Source organism: Rutilus rutilus, assembly GCF_951802725.1.
Source record: "Rutilus rutilus genome assembly, chromosome: 8".
Classification (NCBI taxonomy): domain Eukaryota; kingdom Metazoa; phylum Chordata; class Actinopteri; order Cypriniformes; family Leuciscidae; genus Rutilus; species Rutilus rutilus.
In genome coordinates this window covers 39,099,378-39,119,615 of record NC_140222.1, presented here as the reverse complement: position 1 = coordinate 39,119,615, position 20,238 = coordinate 39,099,378, and the positions used below count along the sequence as shown (strand labels likewise).

The window sequence follows — 20,238 nt, the reverse complement described above, 5'->3', positions numbered from 1 at the left end:
AGCAGTACCAAATGGAAATACATATCCTTGTGCTTTCCTGTCGCTTCCCTGCTTTTCTGAAGCAGAAGTAGAGACAAAAAAATATATTTTTTTGTATGAAAAATGATTTAAAATAACAATAAACATAGTCCATATGACTTGGCTATATCCTGAGTGTATTGAAGTCATGCATTTGTGTTGAAAACATTAAAAAATCTCCACGTTGTACCAGGTCAGTGTCAGTGACACCAACAATTATCTTGATGTGTCTAGTAACTGAACGCAATTGGCCAAGTTTGTATATCCAGTTCATTGTGTATTCATAATGGTTGAGTGCACATTGTACACCTGACATTACTCATGAATTAAAGATAGTGGGTGTATCTGTGTCCTTGAATTTGTTTTATCTGTGCCTGTAGAGAATTTTTATGTATGAATAAACATCTTTATATTGCTTGTATAACGCATTTTCTTTGTGTGTGTGTGTGCTGGTGCCTGTGTAAGCTGTCTCTGCCCCTCGGTCATAGTTGCACAGGTGTCATGGTGTATTATACTCTGAAGCCAGTGCTGTGGGCCACTGCCAAAGGTCTTCGAGAAGCCCTACACACACATACACTCCTCTGGGTCCCTCTAATACACAACCCATTACTTCTCACCGTCTTCACCAGTTTCATATCTCTCACTGATTGTCGAGGGCCACATTTTCGACAGGTTTCTTGTCACTCTTCCTCAGGCGAAATATTTCACGGAGAGTTTAGCAAAGACTGAGTCTGAGTTGCTCACTGTCAACAGTCCCCTGATATGACATTGTTCTGGAAAATTGGTTTCCTGACTCTAAGCTTGCTCCATTTTTCACAAACAATACTCTAGAAGTGAAGGAAACATGCTGGAAGACAGGAAGAGGAACCCTAAGGTTAATAGCTTAGTCTCTCTCGCACATGTTTCCAGACAACCAGCAATTTGAGCCGGAAGTTGGTTTGCACCTTTTGCTAACTTTGACCCAAGAACCAGTGAAGCGTCTAACTGCTTATTATGACGTCCCTACTGACGTCTTTACCGCACTTTCTTCAGCATGACATATCCATCTGCTTCCAGAGACCCATTAGAAAGCACTTTCAAACAAGCACCGTAAACTTTTAGACGACCCCAGACACAGTGTTAAGTCTTCCAAATGCCGTCCTAAAGATTGTCATTGGCATGGTGTACCATTTATCATTCTGTGACAGTGTTGTTTGAAGATAAGAGTTAAAATATGACTCGTGGGATAGGGCTTGGCTTCAGACATGTTGTTTTAATGAAAGCAGCCCTCAGTTGTTGATTGATGCTTGTACAAGGTATTCATGTGATGGTGAAAGAAGGGGTCTGGTTATGTCTTCAAGACAGACAGACATTTGGTTCTCAATTGCTGGGTAGTCAGTCATTGAAGACAACAAAGTGATGTGCCAAGAATGTGTCCCATAAAAGCTTTGTTTTGTAGGGAAGGAGTAGGTAGGTGAGTCTGTTGCAGCTAAAAAGTTCCTACTTACAAGTTTGGAAATCGCAATTATGATTTGACGTGTGTTCATTCCGACACTGCATTGTTCTACTCTACTAAAGAATAACTTTCAGTCCATTGTATGCATTTAAGTACCGTGTACTTTAACATGTATTTTAAGTACCTAGCACAATAGCAATAATGGCATGCTGAGGGATATCGATGGATTCGACCACCCTTCATTGTTTTCCGCATAATTCTGTGGTAATTACTCAAATTTGCGCTTGTTCATAAATCATAAGTCTTTTTACAGCAGTCTAAAGAACTTTGGATAATGAATCTGTTTTTTTTTTTTTTTTTTCACTTCAAGTCAAACAGGACAAAGCATCAAGAGGCATCTACGTACCTGGGAAATATCCCTTCATCTGCATGTCTCTTTTGATTTCGGGCAATTTGATGGGATGTTGCATATTGTTGAGACACTGCATGCATTCAATTCAATCTGCAATCCAAGATCTTTTTGGAGCGTTAAAAAAAAATTAACTGCAGCCAGACAATTCATAAACGCAAAAAGAAAATTGAGGCAGGCGGTTGTGATGTATTCCACAAATGTTTGAGACCGACTTCATGCAGAGGAACTGAAGGAGAAAGATTTGAGACATTGCCACTAAATTGCCTCTTGTTGTTGTGTGCTTTCTCATTCCTGAGCATAATAAAGCACATCGCTGCGTTCTGAGCAGAGTTCATGTACCATTTTATAGTTATACGAATGCCTGTTTGGTGCAGTGTCCCTTATTTGTATACATTTGAGTGGATGTGTGAAGCATCTTAATATCACTAGGTTCTTTTAGAATACGTTCAGAGTCACAGTTCAGAGTCATCGCAGAATCACAGAATTGAATGTATTATTCCTATACAATGAAGAAGAAAAGCCAATAAATAAAGAATATGTGGGTCGGAGACTTGTCCTAGAGGGTAGTGCACATGCTCTGACATGTTTCATGATCGGCTCAGACGCCTACAGTCTGTTCACTGACCACCATCTCATACATATTGCTCACAAGGATGCAAGAGCTTCTTAAATAACCTGTTTCAGTCTGATTGGCTTGTTTATGCATCTTCAAGGATTCTGGGGAGACCAGTGTGCCTGCAAACGGAGCTGTGTTTACAAGATATCGGGTTGATAGTGCTTTTTCAGTGAGTGCTTTTGAGGAAGTACTAATTACTTGATTTGCCCAGTGATTAACCAGCCAGTTAATGGCATCAAATCATTGCAAGTACATATTTCCATTTACAGAATGAAGAATGGCTTTTAATATTGTAGGTTGCTTGCCATTGCCTCTAATGATTAGAATGATTAGCATACACCTCTTTAGCTATTGTCAGTGATTAGGTTGCTGACCCCTGCTATAGACGATATACAACTATACGGTCCCTTTCACCCTAGAGCCCCTTGTAAGCTCTGTGACCAGCCCTAACCATCTAATAGCATGCCAAGTGTAGTTTTTGGTGTATCCAGGCATATTTCTGAAGGATGTGAGGAAATCGTGAGCCGCGTGTATGTTGTGATGGAAGCTGTTCCAAAAGCCTCCCCCACGCTCATCTGTCAGCCCTGCTGTGCCGGGGAGAGGCAGGATTGAAGTGGAGTCTCAGAGAGGGGCCAGTGAGTCAGTGTCTGTCTGTTGGGGGCCACAGACGCCACGAATAGCCTCTCCTGTTGACAGGCTTGTGCTCTTGGAAAGACACCTGCTGTCACACTGGGATGCTTTACAACTGGATTCTGATTGATATATTTTAATATGATATATTTTTTTATACTTTTAGTGCCCTATTTTAAAGATCTAAGCGCATGCTCTAAAGCGCACAGCGCAAGTGCACTTAGGGCGTGTCCGAATACACTTTTGCTAGTTTAACGACGGGTAAAATGGTCGGCGGTCCCGGCGCACAGTCTAAAAGGGTTGCCCCTATTCTCTTAATGAGTATATATGAGCAATAAACCAATCAGAGTCTCATCTCCCATTCCCTTTAAAAGCCAGTTGCGCTCGCGCCATGGCGGATTCGCTATTTACATGGCGGAATTTGCAAGCGGAAAAACTGAACGCTTCTCTAGCGAGGAAACGGATCTGCTCGTGCACGAGGTTAAAGCGTGCCAGCACACCATCTATGGCACAAAGTGTACACTCGTTGTGAACCCAGTAGGCGCACATTACTAACGCGCTCTTTAACTAAAAATAATAATAATGCAATATTGACTTTAGACCAGGTTACAGTTGGTCAATGGATCAGTCTATTTCAGTCTATTCCTCTTTTCAGACCAGCTCGCCCATGGGTGCAAATACATTTGCTATTCAAACAACGTGGCGCAGGACGTGAAAATGATAACTGCGTCGGGCTGAAACTAGCAAAAAAGACTTGCGCATCGCCTGCCACCGCATTTCACCAGGTGTATGATAGGGCCATTCGATTTTGTGTCCAGTATTTTGATTAGACAAGCTTTTTTTTTTTTTTTTTTTTTGGACAAAAATATACAGCAGCATGGGAAAGTTTTATTACCTGTTTTCACAGCATAGAAATCCAATAGTAGTTCAAAGTATTGTAACAAAGCTATTCCCGTTGGCTGGAGTGATTTAAACAAAATAGCTTACCATGTTTGGTCAGAAGTGTAATTTACTAGACATAGCATCTTGTTTACAAAATTCTTCAGGGGTTATAACAACTTGTAGATCCTTTTGATCTAGTTCTGTCGAGTTACATGAGTCGTTTACATAAGGTAAGCATTCACACGCCCACTTGTTGACTAACCGGTAGAAAAATAAGTGGCTGTGAAGCCCTAAAACTAACTCACTATGGTTGGTGGCTTTATGTGTCAGTTAGATGGTCTTCCTGTTTAAATGGCTGGTTCTTGCACAGAATAAACACTACAATTGATTAGACTTTATACTGATAGTCAAAAGTGTCTAAGCCTAACTAAAGCTACTGTACACCTTTTATATATATATATATATATATATATATATATATATATATATATATATATATTTGTGGTTACTGTGGTCTTACCACACATAGAACTGTGGTTTCTATGCAAAAACCGTGGTACAATTTTCCGTCTTGATCATTAGATATGCATCTGTATTCATTTTGATGACAAAAAGCAAAGATGAGTGTTTGAAACGCTGTGAGTTTGAGACTGCCAGCCCCGTAGAGCGGAGCAGGAGGGCTGCCAGGTGCGGGTTGTGTGGGCAATGATCGTGTGTGTGATTTATTTGTTTACCAGACCTCTTTTGTTTGAGCGTTGTTGCCCGTCCAGCCCTGTCATTCGGCGTGTGTACTATATTGCTAACTTAGCATGACAGCCAGCCGCGCCTTGTAAACACGGCGGCCAGCTGGGTGTGTTTGTATGAGAGCGCAAACATATTTGCTCAAGTGTTTGTCTCCCAGGACGGACGTCCTAAAGGTTTGTTCGTGTGTCTGGACATCTGCAAAAGGATTTATTATATTATATTATATTATATTATATTATATTATATTATATTATATTATATTATATTATATTATATTATATTATATTAGCATCATTACTCCAGTCTTCAGTGTCACATGATCCTTCAGAAATCACTCTAATATGATGATTTGACGCTCAAGAAGCATTTCTCATTATTATCAATGTTGAAAACAGTTATTTACATTTTTATTTGATGGATTCTTTGAGGAATAGAAAGTTCAAAAGAACAGCATTTATCTGTAATAGAAATCTTTTGTTACATTAAACACTACCGTTCAAAAGTTTGGGGTCAGTAATAATTTTTATTTTTATTTTTTGGGGGAAATAAATAAAATAAATAAATACTTTGAATTAAAGATGAATTAAATCGATCAAAAGTTACAGTAAAGACATTTATAATGTTACAAAAGATTATATTTCAAATAAATGCTGTTCTTTTGAACTTTCTATTCATCAAATAATCCTGAGAATTTATTTAATTGATGATAATAATAATTGTTTTTTGAGCATCAAATCCGCATATTAGAATGATTTCTAAATGATCATGTGACACTGAAGACTGGAGTAATGATGCTGAAAATTCAGCTTTGATCACGGGAATACATTTCATTTTAAAATATAATAAAATAGAAAACAATATTATAATGATAATAATATTACAGTTTTTTTGTTTGTTTGTATTTTTAATCAAATAAATGCAGCCTTAAAAACATAAAAAATCATACCGATCAAAAACTTTTGACTGGTAGTGTATCTTTTGTTTTGTTTATTGTTTGGAAATGTAATGTCGATGTTCCTATGATAACAGTCCGCAGCTAATAAATGATTAATTCAAGAACGCTGTGCAAGTTTACTTAAAGGTATAGCGGAGGATTTTTTTACTTCCGGGTGGATCACCTATACTATTGGTCCTCCTAATTGTCAATCATTCCGGTGAATCAATCGAACTTATTCAAAAAGTGGAGAGGGCGGGTCTTATCTAAAATTCGGAAAGATCCTCTGCTATACCTTTAAACAATGGTGTTGCGAACTTCACATACTTTTGAAAGCGCTCCAGCGTTTAGTTGATCCTGATAAGCGCTCATTGTCACAGTTGTAAACACGATGGCTTTCCTCTTCCATGAGGGGGTTTGGCATCACGACTGCTTTGTTTCCAGGTGGAGCGTTAAAGAACGCGACACACACGTCTCCTGGAAGTCCTGTAGGATTCAACAGATGACAACTTCCCGAAGCGTTTCCCATTTTGTGTGCCTCGTGCATCAGACTCCTGTCGGTGTGACGTCTGAGGATCTGACTTGGTGGCAGACCTTAATTCCCTCAAAACTTAGTCCGAATGTCTGCAGGGGACAGTTTTCAGTGTTACTCTGTTGCTCTGTCTACTTGTAGATTTGGCTCACTTTCAAACCAATAATTTCACCCACATACGCAATGAAGGGGGAAAAAAACACTCCATAGTGCATTATTAAAGTAAGTCCTTTTTCCTTTGCTTGCATCATGAGGAATTGTACGCGAGTGGGTGTATGCGGTCGGAAAAACACACATGAAAGATTGATCAGCGAGGGTTAGATGTAAACAGCAGGTGCGTCGGGGTGGCGCGGAGGCTCTGCTCGGGTTTTAATGCACAGCCATTAGGGATGAAACTCCATAAATCATCTGACCATGGTACTTTATTTTTTTTTTTCTTTGGGGAAATGGTCAAAGCAAAAAGATTTCAGTTTGAATCCTTATATATATATAGTGTATATATCAGTTCAACATCTTGTCTCCATCGAATGTTTCTTAGATGTGCAAATAGTGTTTCTTTCTTTCTGAAGAAGCAAGACATGTTTACTTGTTGGAAGTATGTTGACCCCATCACATTTTGTGTACGACAGGAAGAGCTCTGTTTTCTCACAGCCTGACAGCTGCGCTTCAATGAACAATGTCTGCGAGTCTCTCTCTCTCTCTCCCCCTGTCATTTTTAGTGGGGTTTGCTAAGTCAAGCTTCACTATTACTATATAGGGTTAGAGAGGTTTGTTCAAAAAAAGTGAGACATGTGTGCTCTGACATATGTTGGAAGCGATGGAGCGGCTCATTGTCCTTTCCTGATCTCATTCACCTTTCTCCTCTCCATTTGTTTGCTGTGTTTCTCTGAACTGTCCGATCATAATAAAGGCAGACATACTTGCTCAGTAGGAAAGTGTTAGCATAGATTGACCTGAGTGATGGCAGGGATGCATGTTAGCAGGACTTGTAATGAGTGGCGATGACGGTGCTGTAAATGTCAGTAAGTTTTGCTGTGTGTTCTCTGCTGTTGTCAGAGTGGCAGATTCTGGTATAGAGCAGCAGTGTCTCCTCCTGCGCAACTGTCCATTTCCCATTCCAGTGATATCATGAATCATATTTTGATATGTATTTTTAGAAACAAAACCAGAGTGGAGCAAGTGAGGACTGGGAAATGTTTTGTGATTTGAATCTGGATTGTTCAACTGTTTAATTATAAATAATTAATAATAATAATAATTTTTTATGATAATATTTTTGTTTTTAAAAACAATGCTAAAAATGAATATCCTTTCTGTGAGGGCTGGGATTGGGACAAGTAACCCAATTTGTCAATTAATTAATTAATTAATCTAATTTGTTTTACTTCAAAAATAAATCTGTAAATATTTTTTTAATTTTAATTTTGCTTTACTTTTGTTGTTGTTGTTGATGAGGGTGATGATGATGATATTGATGATTTTTATATTCATTATTTACTTTCAGTGAGGACTCAAACAATTAACTTAAGTAATTTTTTTTTTTCTGTGAATGAATCTGAATTGTTTAACTGATTAAATAACACAGTTTTATAAATAAATATAAATATAAATCAATATTTTTGAATTTATTTGGTAGTACATTGTAAATATAAGTACTGTATGATTAAACATTGCTTTTTTTTCAAATTTACATAAATAATGTTTATTTATTTTTTACAATAATTACAAAACATGTATTATTATTTTATTTTTATTTTTTTTTGTGAAAAAAATTGTATTGGAGTTTTATCATATAGACTATTAACACCAGTTTCCCACCCCACATATCCAAATGGCCACCCATGGATGGGCATCCTAATAGTGTCACCAGTATTGAGGAAAGTTATTTTTAAAAGTAATGTGTTACAGTATTGCATTACTCCCTAAAAAGTAATATTGCGTTACTTAATTACTTTTTATGTAAAGTGATGCATTGCATTACTTTTGCAGTGCTTGTTTACCTCCTGGGCTGGGCTTGCTTGTTTGTTTTTTTAATAACAAAAACAAAAAAGTTCTATTTTTGGCAAATGTAAAGGCTCTTTCACACCAAAAGTGAAATGAATAAGCCTAAGGCTGAGGGGAATGCAAACTCACGCCTGTACAGTAGAGGGCGCTGCTCAAACATACCTTCCAGCTGCTGCTGTTCTGGATCACAGAAGAAATTTAAACTCTCTTACTTTAACAATGAAAAAAACTAAAAAAGATGTTTATCTAAAGTCATATTTGCTCATTAGTATTGTTGAATTGAATCAAAGATATTGGTTAATAAAGTGAGATTAAATACATAAAGTATATTTCTGTAATTTATCATTTAATTATTGCAGGTTAGCATAATATTCTGAGTGTGCGTTTCACCGTTTTTGTTCAGTGTGAGAAATACGGGATGTTTTTGTGAAAGTGAGATGAGTAAATGCTCACATTTAGTCTAGAACTACAATACCCATCATGTTCACACACAACGCCTCTGCACTCGCTTACGATTTCTCTCAACGTGGGGACGTAACTGTCAGTCAGTAAATGGGAAAACGAAGTAACTTGCATTACTTATTTGAAAAAGTAACTACGATATTTTGTTGAAAATTTAAGTCATGTGTTGCTTTACTAGTTAGAAAAAAGTAATCTGATTACGTAACTCGCATTACTTGTAATGCGTTACCCTCATCACTGACTCTTTGAGCCTGTAAGCATGACACTGTAGCAACTACATGGCAACACCCTGACAACCACCCACAACAACCTGAACATCCTCATTCGTTTGTCTTCCAGGATCTCAAGGGCTGCGTCTGTGCTGTTGTCGGATCCTTGCTTCCAGCTTCGCTCCATCCAGTACCTGCTGGGAGAAGAAGAGGGTGGAGCCGTCGGCGCTGACAGCAAACACTTCTCTCTGCACACATGTAAGCCTTGACTAAACGCATCCAGGCCTGACGCCAGGACACATGACTCGGGGCGGGGGGGCTTGGGGCTAGCAGTTGAAATCGCAACAGAATCTCACTTTTGGTTGTTATATTTAGTCCACATTGTATTTGTCGCATTGCATGCTGTGACATGCAGTGTTTTACGGTTTAAATACACTCCTGTTTCTTCGAATTGTCTTCCATATCCAGTGATGTGAAAGTGATTGTGTGTTCTTAAAATAGCCCCTTCTCCATCATATCACTCAGCTCTTATTTCAAACACTAAGATCAAATCCGTGCGGTGATTGAGATGTAGTATAATTATAATCTGCTATAACTGGCCTTTACATAAATTATTTATTTCCTCTTAGCAGGTCAAATTTAGATGAACAGTTTTATTGTTGAAGAGTTTCAGCAACTGTCTAAAAAGATTTACATCTATATTTTTTATAATTTCTACAAATTTCTTGTAGCTTGACTGGTTGAGCATTATGCTATCAACATGGAGGTCATGGGTTCAAATCCCAAGAACACAACAAATAAAACATTTTGGACAGCATTATGATGAGAGACCCATTTTAAATATATTTAAAAGGCTCATCCAATCAGATTTTAGAGCCCTGACTTTCCTTATTATGGCTCAGAGTCATTTTAATCTAATTAATTATATGCTGATTGATTACTGAATCAAGTTAGTCATGATTAATCACATATTAGTATTTGCTGAGAAAAGCATTACATGAAGATGATTGAAAAGTCTTAAAGGTGCAGTAAGCAATATCTGAGAAACGCTGTTGAAAGTGTATCCAGCATTATGATGGGGGAGGAGGAGAGAGAGAGTGAGCCAATCAGCAGTAGGGGGCGTGTCCACTCATGATGGGGGAGGAGGAGAGAGAGTGAGCCAATCAGCAGTAGAGGGCAGGTCCACTCATAATGGGGGAGGAGGAGAGAGAGTGAGCCAATCAGCAGTAGGGGGCGTGTCCACTCATGATGGGGGAGGAGGAGAGAGAGTGAGCCAATCAGCAGTAGGGGGCGTGTCCACTCATGATGAGGGAGGAGGAGAGAGAGTGAGCCAATCAGCAGTAGGGGTCGTGTCCACTCATGATGGGGGAGGAGGAGAGAGAGTGAGCCAATCAGCAGTAGAGGGCATGTCCACTCATGATGGGGGAGGAGGAGAGAGAGTGAGCCAATCAGCAGTAGGGGGCATGTCCACTCATGATGGGGGAGGAGGAGAGAGAGTGAGCCAATCAGCAGTAGGGGGCGTGTCCACTCATGATGGGGGAGGAGGAGAGAGAGTGAGCCAATCAGCAGTAGGGGGCGTGTCCACTTATGATGGGGGAGGAGGAGAGAGAGTGAGCCAATCAGCAGTAGAGGGCGTGTCCACTCATGATGGGGGAGGAGGAGAGAGAGTGAGCCAATCAGCAGTAGAGGGTGTGTCCACTCATGATGGGGGAGGAGGAGAGAGAGTGAGCCAATGAGCAGTAGGGGGCGTGTCCACTCATGATGGGGAAGGAGGAGAGAGAGTGAGCCTCTCAGCAGTAGGGGTCGTGTCCACTCATGATGGGGGAGGAGGAGAGAGAGTGAGCCAATCAGCAGTAGGGGGCGTGTCCACTCATGATGGGGGAGGAGGAGAGAGAGTGAGCCAATCAGCAGTAGGGGTCGTGTCCACTCATGATGGGGGAGGAGGAGAGAGAGTGAGCCAATCAGCAGTAGGGGGCGTGTCCACTTATGATGGGGGAGGAGGAGAGAGAGTGAGCCAATCAGCAGTAGAGGGCGTGTCCACTCATGATGAGGGAGGAGGAGAGAGAGTGAGCCAATCAGCAGTAGAGGGTGTGTCCACTCATGATGGGGGAGGAGAGAGAGTGAGCCAATCAGCAGTAGGTGGCGTGTCACTCATGATGGGGGAGGAGGAGAGAGAGTGAGCCAATCAGCAGTAGGGGGCATGTCCACTCATGATGGGGGAGGAGGAGAGAGAGTGAGCCAATCAGCAGTAGAGGGTGTGTCCACTCATGATGGGGGAGGAGAGAGAGTGAGCCAATCAGCAGTAGAGGGCGTGTCCACTCATGATGAGGGAGGAGGAGAGAGAGTGAGCCAATCAGCAGTAGAGGGTGTGTCCACTCATGATGGGGGAGGAGAGAGAGTGAGCCAATCAGCAGTAGGTGGCGTGTCACTCATGATGGGGGAGGAGGAGAGAGAGTGAGCCAATCAGCAGTAGAGGGTGTGTCCACTCATGATGGGGGAGGAGGAGAGAGAGTGAGCCAATCAGCAGTAGGGGGCGTGTCCACTCATGATGGGGGAGGAGGAGAGAGAGTGAGCCACTCAGCAGTAGGGGTCGTGTCCACTCATGATGGGGGAGGAGGAGAGAGAGTGAGCCAATCAGCAGTAGGGGGCGTGTCCACTCATGATGGGGGAGGAGGAGAGAGAGTGAGCCAATCAGCAGCAGCACTCTCTCTTAGATCCAAGATGGCGGCGCGAGTACATCGCGAGGCTCGCGGTCTCTCCAGATTCTGTAATTTAGCAGTATTTTTCTTGCTCATTTCGGGTCTGTTCGTCCAGAACAGTTGTGCCTTAACATCGTACACCCAAGGTGAGCTTTTGGATATTGGTTTGCGAATTTCCGACAGTTTTATGGACAACCTTCGACTCCTTCCTGAGATCGCCAGATCACCCGAGGCTATGCACTCTGCCCGGCCGGGCGGAAGTGCTCGCAGGCGCCGGCGAGATCGTAAACAAAGGCGGGGGAAGCGCGGAGGACTAAGAGCTAAGCTAAAGCTAACACCACACCGGCTCTCTTTACCCAGCATTTTCCTTGCCAATGTACGGTCGCTGTTGAACAAAATGGAGGAGATTCGACTCAACATCACATACAGCAAGAGACTTTTGAACTGTAATGTTCTAATTTTCACGGAAACATGGTTAAACAGCGGAATACCGGACAACGCTATTGAGCTAGCGGGACGCCATACATTCCGGGCGGATAGAACATTAGATGGCTCCGGTAAGACCAGAGGTGGTGGATTGTGCATTTACATTAACAAAGCTTGGTGCACAAACTCTGCTATTGTTGGGAGACATTGTTCAGCTAACCTTGAGTTTCTCATGGTTAAATGTAGACCGTTTTATCTACCGCGGGAGTTCACTTCCACTATTATAACTGCAGCCTATATTCCCCCGGATGCTGATGCCAAGTTTGCTATGAAAGAACTTCACGCAGCCATCAGTAAACAACAGACCGTTCACCCGGAAGCTGCGTTTATTGTTGCGGGTGATTTTAATCATTCAAACTTAAAGTCAGTGCTACCGAAATTTCACCAGCATGTTTCCTGTCACACCAGAGGAAACAAAACCTTAGACCATGTTTACACAAACATGGCTGAAGCTTACGTCGCGACACCCCTCCCCCACTTGGGACAGTCAGATCACCTTTCTTTGTTCCTCACCCCCAAATATGCACCTCTGATCAATCGCGTGAAGCCATCAGTGAAGACCATCAAGGTGTGGCCTGCGGGGGCAGATTTCTCACTCCAGGAAAGGTTTCTACACACAGACTGGAGTATGTTTGCTTCTCAAGCCACCAGTGGCTCTCACACGGACATTGACTGCTACACCTCCTCTGTACTGGATTATATTAATACCACCATTGACAGTGTTACAACCCAGAAGCAGATCACCACATACCCAAATCAGAAGCCATGGATGAACAGGGAAGTGCGACTCCTATTGAAGACACGCAATACTGCCTTCAGATCAGGAGATGCACAAGCCTATAGTACATCCAGAGCAAATCTGAAAAGGGGCATCAAAGAGGCCAAGCACTGCTACAAGCTTAAGATAGAGGGACACTTTTCCAACGCTGACCCTCGGCGCATGTGGCAGGGCATTCAGGCCATCAGTGACTACAAACCCTCTCACTCCACCCCCGCAGCCACTGATGTCAACTTCCTGAACGAGCTAAATGACTTTTATGCTCGCTTTGAAAGAGACAACAGAGAAACTGCCACCAAGCTCAAATCCTCAGCTGACCACCCACCGATCACACTCTCCTCCACAGATGTCTGCAATGCACTGAGCAGGATCAGCGCGCACAAGGCTGCTGGACCAGACAACATCCCTGGACGCGTACTCAGGGCATGTGCGGAGCAGCTCGCTGGGGTTTTTACAGACATTTTCAACCTGTCTCTTGCCCAAGCAGCTGTACCAACATGCTTTAAATGCACTTCCATTGTGCCAGTGCCAAAACACTCCAGCCCGAAGTGCCTTAATGACTACCGCCCTGTAGCACTCACACCCATCGTAATGAAGTGCTTTGAGCGGCTGGTCCTGGCACACCTAAAAGACTCTCTACCATCCACATTGGACTCACACCAGTTTGCCTACCGTAGCAATAGGAGCACAGAGGATGCAGTCTCCATGGCACTGCACTCTGTGCTCACACATCTGGACAATAAGAACACTTATGCACGCATGCTGTTTGTTGACTTCAGCTCAGCATTCAACACTGTCATCCCAACTAAGTTAATAGCCAAACTTGGAGACCTGGGCTTCAACACCTCCATGTGCAACTGGATTTTGGACTTCTTGACCAACAGACCCCAGAATGTTCGATCAGGCTCCAACTGCTCCACATCCATCACACTCAACACTGGTGTACCACAGGGCTGTGTGCTAAGCCCGTTCCTCTACTCCCTCTTCACCTCCGACTGCAAGCCTGTGTACGGATCTAATTCCATCGTCAAGTTTGCGGACGACACTACGGTGATTGGTCTCATCAGCAACAACGATGAGACTGCCTATAGGGAGGAGATCAAGCACCTGGCCACATGGTGCACCGAAAATAACCAGCTCCTCAACACCACCAAAACGAAGGAGCTCATCGTGGACTTCAGGAAAGTGTCAAGAGGCACACACGACACCATCCACATCAATGGAATGGCTGTTGAGCGTGTCTCCAGTTTCAAGTTCCTGGGGATCCACATCTCGGCGGACATGACCTGGACAACCAACACCTCCAGCCTGGTCAAGAAGGCTCACCAGCGCCTTTTCTTCCTGAGGACACTGAGGAAGAATCAGCTTTCCTCCACTATCCTGGTGAACTTCTATCGCTGTGCAATAGAAAGCATCCTGACCAACTGTGCTACAGTGTGGTATGGGAGCTGTTCTGTTGCAGAGCGCAAGGCACTGCAGCGGGTGGTGAAAACCGCCCAGCGCATCACTGGGACTCCACTACCTGCCATCGAGCACATCCAGAGGAAACGCTGTCTGCATCGAGCTCGCAGCATCCTTAAGGACTCCTCTCACCCAGCCCACAGACTGTTTTCTCTCCTGCCCTCCGGCAGGCGTTTCAGGTGCCTCCGGACCAGGACCAGCAGACTAAAGAACAGTTTTTTCCCCAGAGCTGTCTCTTTATTAAACTCTAACCCTCATTGATCCCACTCCCCTCATATACTGATTGACTCTCCTCTCCCTCCTCACACCTGCCTCCATTTTGTTATTTGCAATACTATAATGTTCATTTGCACTGCTGACTGTTATTACAGTAACAACTGTTTACATATGCATCTTGCACTACTACCTTGACTGGAATATGCTCAATTTGCACTGCCGACTGTTTATTACAGTACCGACTGTTTATATATACATTGCAATATCGTACCTTAACTGTAATATGCAATTACTTTCCACTGCACTTTCACTCGGATAGCTTCTGTCCAAACTTTATTTGCACTACTTTAAATCCATTGTTATACTGCTCATTAGCCTAACTTACATATATCTATTTGTTAAATTATGTTTATAGTAATAGCCATCTGTATATTATGCTCACATTCTGTTTATAGTAACAGCCATCTGTATATATATTCATAGTACATATCTATCTGTAAAATTCTGTTTATAGTAACAGCCATCTGTATATTATATTCAGTACATATCTATCTGTAAACATTCTGTTTATAGTAATAGCCATCTGTATATTATTATATTCAGTACATATCTAGCTGTAAACTCTGTTCACAGTAATAGTTATCTGTATATTATATTCATAGGACAATCTATCTGTAAATTTTTGTTTATAATAGTATTCAACTCTATATTTATTCAGTACATATCCATGTTCTGCACTTATGGAACCACTGTATATCCTGCACTTGCTGCTATTGCACTTCTGGTTAGACCTAAACTGCATTTCGTTGCCTTGTACCTGTACTTGTGTAATGACAATAAAGTTGAATCTAATCTAATCTAATCTAATCTAATCTAGGGGGCGTGTCCACTTATGATGGGGGAGGAGGAGAGAGAGTGAGCCAATCAGCAGTAGAGGGCGTGTCCACTCATGATGAGGGAGGAGGAGAGAGAGTGAGCCAATCAGCAGTAGAGGGTGTGTCCACTCATGATGGGGGAGGAGAGAGAGTGAGCCAATCAGCAGTAGGTGGCGTGTCACTCATGATGGGGGAGGAGGAGAGAGAGTGAGCCAATCAGCAGTAGGGGGCATGTCCACTCATGATGGGGGAGGAGGAGAGAGAGTGAGCCAATCAGCAGTAGAGGGTGTGTCCACTCATGATGGGGGAGGAGAGAGAGTGAGCCAATCAGCAGTAGAGGGCGTGTCCACTCATGATGAGGGAGGAGGAGAGAGAGTGAGCCAATCAGCAGTAGAGGGTGTGTCCACTCATGATGGGGGAGGAGAGAGAGTGAGCCAATCAGCAGTAGGTGGCGTGTCACTCATGATGGGGGAGGAGGAGAGAGAGTGAGCCAATCAGCAGTAGGGGGCATGTCCACTCATGATGGGGGAGGAGGAGAGAGAGTGAGCCAATCAGCAGTAGAGGGTGTGTCCACTCATGATGGGGGAGGAGAGAGAGTGAGCCAATCAGCAGTAGAGGGCGTGTCCACTCATGATGAGGGAGGAGGAGAGAGAGTGAGCCAATCAGCAGTAGAGGGTATGTCCACTCATGATGGGGGAGGAGAGAGAGTGAGCCAATCAGTAGTAGGTGGCGTGTCACTCATGATGGGGGAGGAGGAGAGAGAGTGAGCCAATCAGCAGTAGGGGTCATGTCCACTCATGATGGGGGAGGAGAGAGAGTGAGCCAATCAGCAGTAGAGGGTGTGTCCACTCATGATGGGGGAGGAGGAGAGAGAGTGAGCCGATCAGCAGTAGGGGGCGTGTCCACTCATGATGGGGGAGGAGGAGAGAGAGTGAGCCGATCAGCAATAGGGGGCGTGTCCACTCATGATGGGGGAGGAGGAGAGAGAGTGAGCCAATCAGCAGTAGGGGTCGTGTCCACTCATGATGGGGGAGGAGAAAGAGTGAACAAGAGGGAGATTTGAAGAAAGACTGTAGAAAGAGAGATGGCTGAGAGACATTACAAAAGAGAAAAGGTCAGAGGATTGTCACTGGGAAAAGAAGGGTTATGATGGGGTTACGGACGCCGAGATTAAGTTTCTGCCCCATATGTGAGTAACATTGGTTTTGCTGTTGTTGTAATGTGAGCTATAGTAACAGGACAGTTTTGAGTGTCATTGTTTGTCTGGAGCTGCTGGCGCCTAACAACCAGCTCTTACTTGTGTATCTTTGTACTATATGTTCATTTTTTGTTCTTTCTTGTTCGTTTACCATCTTCGCTTTATTTTTCGTGAAACATTATAATGCTTCTCTTCAGCTATGATATTAAGAGTTTGTGCATTTTGTGGGCGGAGCAATGAAGGGAGGGGTGTGTTTGTTTAGGTTGATTTAGGTTCCAATATCAACTTTCATTTCACAATCATGTTTATTCATGTTTTTTTTTAAATCCTTTTGTTTTATATAAAGAATTTCATATAATTAATGTACTAAATTAACATGTTAAATTGACAGCCCTATTTATAATGTCATGTTTTGAGTGATCTGTATTGAAGTAGCAATGAAACTGACATCAGGAAATCCTCTCCCATCTAACTGTACTGCAGTGGAAATCGATTCCTCCCGCACTGAAGTCTGCTCTAACTATATAGACCATCCACCCCAATCCACCACTTTACTGTAAAAGGCCTTGATTAATAATTTACACTAAGTGGATGCATTTCCATGAACACTATGCCCACACTTCTAAACTGCTGTACTTGAGGAGAGAGTCGGGCATAACAACAAAGTCTTCTTTAGGCATTCAAGAACAATGCTTGAGTTTGTTCACAGTATTTGAAAGGAGAGCCTATTTGATACTCTTTAACACCCACCAAAAAAGACTTGTTACAAGAGTTTTGAGTTTTTAAAAGCTCCAGGAGTGTTGGTATACATGTTTGGCTTTCTTTTGGCACTGAATATCATCTCTTAAATGATTCTAGAATGATTTACAATGTTTAATAATTTAAATGTATTATAAACAATTGGTTATAAAAAACAAAAAATACTACATCATTGACTGTTATTGTGGCTTTTTATATAACTTAAACTTTTCAGCCCTCATTTTCAGCCCTATATACTTAAAAAAGGGCAAAAAGTATTTAGCTAATGAAAGAATTAAGGTAGTTCTGAACTGCCTTAATTCTTCGTGGCAAAGATTCAACAAGGTGCTGGAAACATTCCTCAGACATGCCGGTTCATATTGACATGATACCTTCTGCTTCAAGGTTTGATGTGTTGAGCGTTCAGAGATGCTCTTCTGCTTCAAGGTTTGACGTGTTGAGCGTTCAGAGATGCTCTTCTGCTTCAAGGTTTGACGTGTTGAGCGTTCAGAGATGCTCTTCTGCTTCAAGGTTTGACGTGTTTAGCGGTCAGAGATGCTCTTCTGCTTCAAGGTTTGACGTGTTGAGCGTTCAGAGATGCTCTTCTGCTTCAAGGTTTGATGTGTTGAGCGTTCAGAGATGCTCTTCTGCTTCAAGGTTTGACATGTAGAGCGTTCAGAGATGCTCTTCTGCTTCAAGGTTTGACGTGTTGAGCGTTCAGAGATGCTCTTCTGCTTCAAGGTTTGACGTGTTGAGCGTTCAGAGATGCTCTTCTGCTTCAAGGTTTGACGTGTTTAGCGGTCAGAGATGCTCTTCTGCTTCAAGGTTTGACGTGTTGAGCGTTCAGAGATGCTCTTCTGCTTCAAGGTTTGATGTGTTGAGCGTTCAGAGATGCTCTTCTGCTTCAAGGTTTGACATGTAGAGCGTTCAGAGATGCTCTTCTGCTTCAAGGTTTGATGATTTGAGCATTCAGAGATGCTCTTCTGCTTCAAGGTTTGACGTGTTGAGCGTTCAGAGATGCTCTTCTGCTTCAAGGTTTGATGTGTTGAGCGTTCAAAGATGCTCTTCTGCTTCAAGGTTTGATGTGTTGAGTGTTCAGAGATGCTCTTCTGCTTCAAGGTTTGATGTGTTGAGCGTTCAGAGATGCTCTTCTGCTTCAAGGTTTGATGTGTTGAGCGTTCAGAGATGCTCTTCTGTTTCAAGGTTGGACATGTTGAGCGTTCAGAGATGCTCTTCTGCTTCAAGGTTGGACATGTTGAGTGTTCAGAGATGCTCTTCTGCTTCAAGGTTTGATGTGTTGAGCGTTCAGAGATGCTCTTCTGCTTCAATGTTTGATGTGTTGAGCGTTCAGAGATGTTCTTTTGCAGACCTCGGTTGTCGAGTGGATTTCTATCAGCTGAACCAGTCTGGTCATTCTCCTCTGATCTCTGGCATCAACAAGGCATTTTCTCCCACAGATCTGCTGCTCACTGGATATTTTCTCTTTTTTGGACCATTCTCTCTAAACCCTAGAGATGGTTGTGTGTGAAAATCCCAGTAGATCAGCAGTTTCTGAAATACTCAAACCAGCCCGTCTGACACCAACAACCATGCCACATTTAAAGTCACTTAAATCACCTTTATTCTCCATTCTGATGCTCAGTTTGAACTTCAGCAGATCTTTTTGAGCATGTCTAGATGCCTAAATGCATTGAGTTGCTGCCATGTGATTGGCTGATTAGATATTTGCGTTAATGCGCAGTTGAACAGGTGTGCCTAATAATGTTGGCCAGTGAGTGTAAAGATCAGAACCATGATTTCAGCCGAAAAGCCTTCGTAGCCAAGCAGATTACAAATGTTTAATGCAAGAAGTCAAATATATATGAAAATGAATAACACTAACAATAACATATAAACATAGAACATAATATTTAATTTATTTATTTGCAACAGTATAGCAATGCAAAGTTGAATACAGCAATATTTACCTTTAAAAAAAAATATTAATAATGCTACAACGACCAATCTGGTAACATTTTTGAATGGTGACGTTAACGGTTCGAAAGGATTCATTGAAAGGATTCAACCTCTTACATCGTTTTAGTCTATTGAAGTTTAAGTCAGACACTATTAAAACACTCCTGAGCATCACGAGACAAGGAAGGATCACTAAACTTTTCTAATGGTACTTGTTTAGCACAAATAAAGGACAAAAACGATCTGAATAGAGGCCGATCCTCGACCACAGGTGTCGCACATAAACTGGCTGTTGTTATTTTTAAGGTATTGAGCTTTTGGCGTCTTTGTTTGTCTACTGGACACAGCTGGAGTGTATGGCACTGTGCTCGTCATGATGTCCAATCTGCGACCATCTCTTTAAGGTCATTTAGGTCCATGTTGCATAGTTTCAAATTGGATTTGTGGCCATCCTTGCTGGCCATAGAAAACCTGCTTCAGCAGACGTGTATCTGCCATGCGTACAACATGTCCAGACCAGCGAAACTGAGTGAGTATCTCAGTATTTGGGACTTTATCCTGCCATTTGACAAGTGCAATATGACGGAGACAGCGCATATGGAGCTGATCAAGTCTGGCAATCTGCCATATTCTCTTGGACAACAGCTCACATGCAGAAGTCGCTTTCAAGCAGCTTTCTGTTGGTCAATCCAGCAAATATGCAAGACCAACTTGAACCAGTTGCGAAATCTGGAAATATTTCACCTTCACACGAAATTCCCAATCTTGTGGATTTCTATTCAATGACTGGATTTTGGCTGTGAAAATCGAACAAAGGTAAATTTGACCGCATCTCTAGGCTGTTACAGAGAACCTTTCAGATGTCAAGCGTTTGGAATCAATTTATTGTGTTTTTCCGAGTCAAATGAATCGTGAGTTGCCTAGGGATTCCCACCCCTATCTATTAGAGATCA

At 42.4% G+C, this 20,238-nt stretch overlaps 1 protein-coding gene across 3 annotated transcripts in view; it reads left to right on the top strand.

Moving 5' to 3' along the window:
* rnf123 (ring finger protein 123) overlaps window positions 1–20,238 on the top strand; it is a 150,897-nt gene that overhangs the window by 98,869 nt on the left and 31,790 nt on the right. For all 3 annotated transcript variants that reach the window (XM_084417316.1, XM_084417317.1, XM_084417315.1), the window contains exon 36: window positions 9,009–9,136. In XM_084417316.1, coding sequence (XP_084273442.1) covers window positions 9,009–9,136 — 128 coding nt within the window. The remainder of the gene's footprint in view (window positions 1–9,008; window positions 9,137–20,238) is intronic.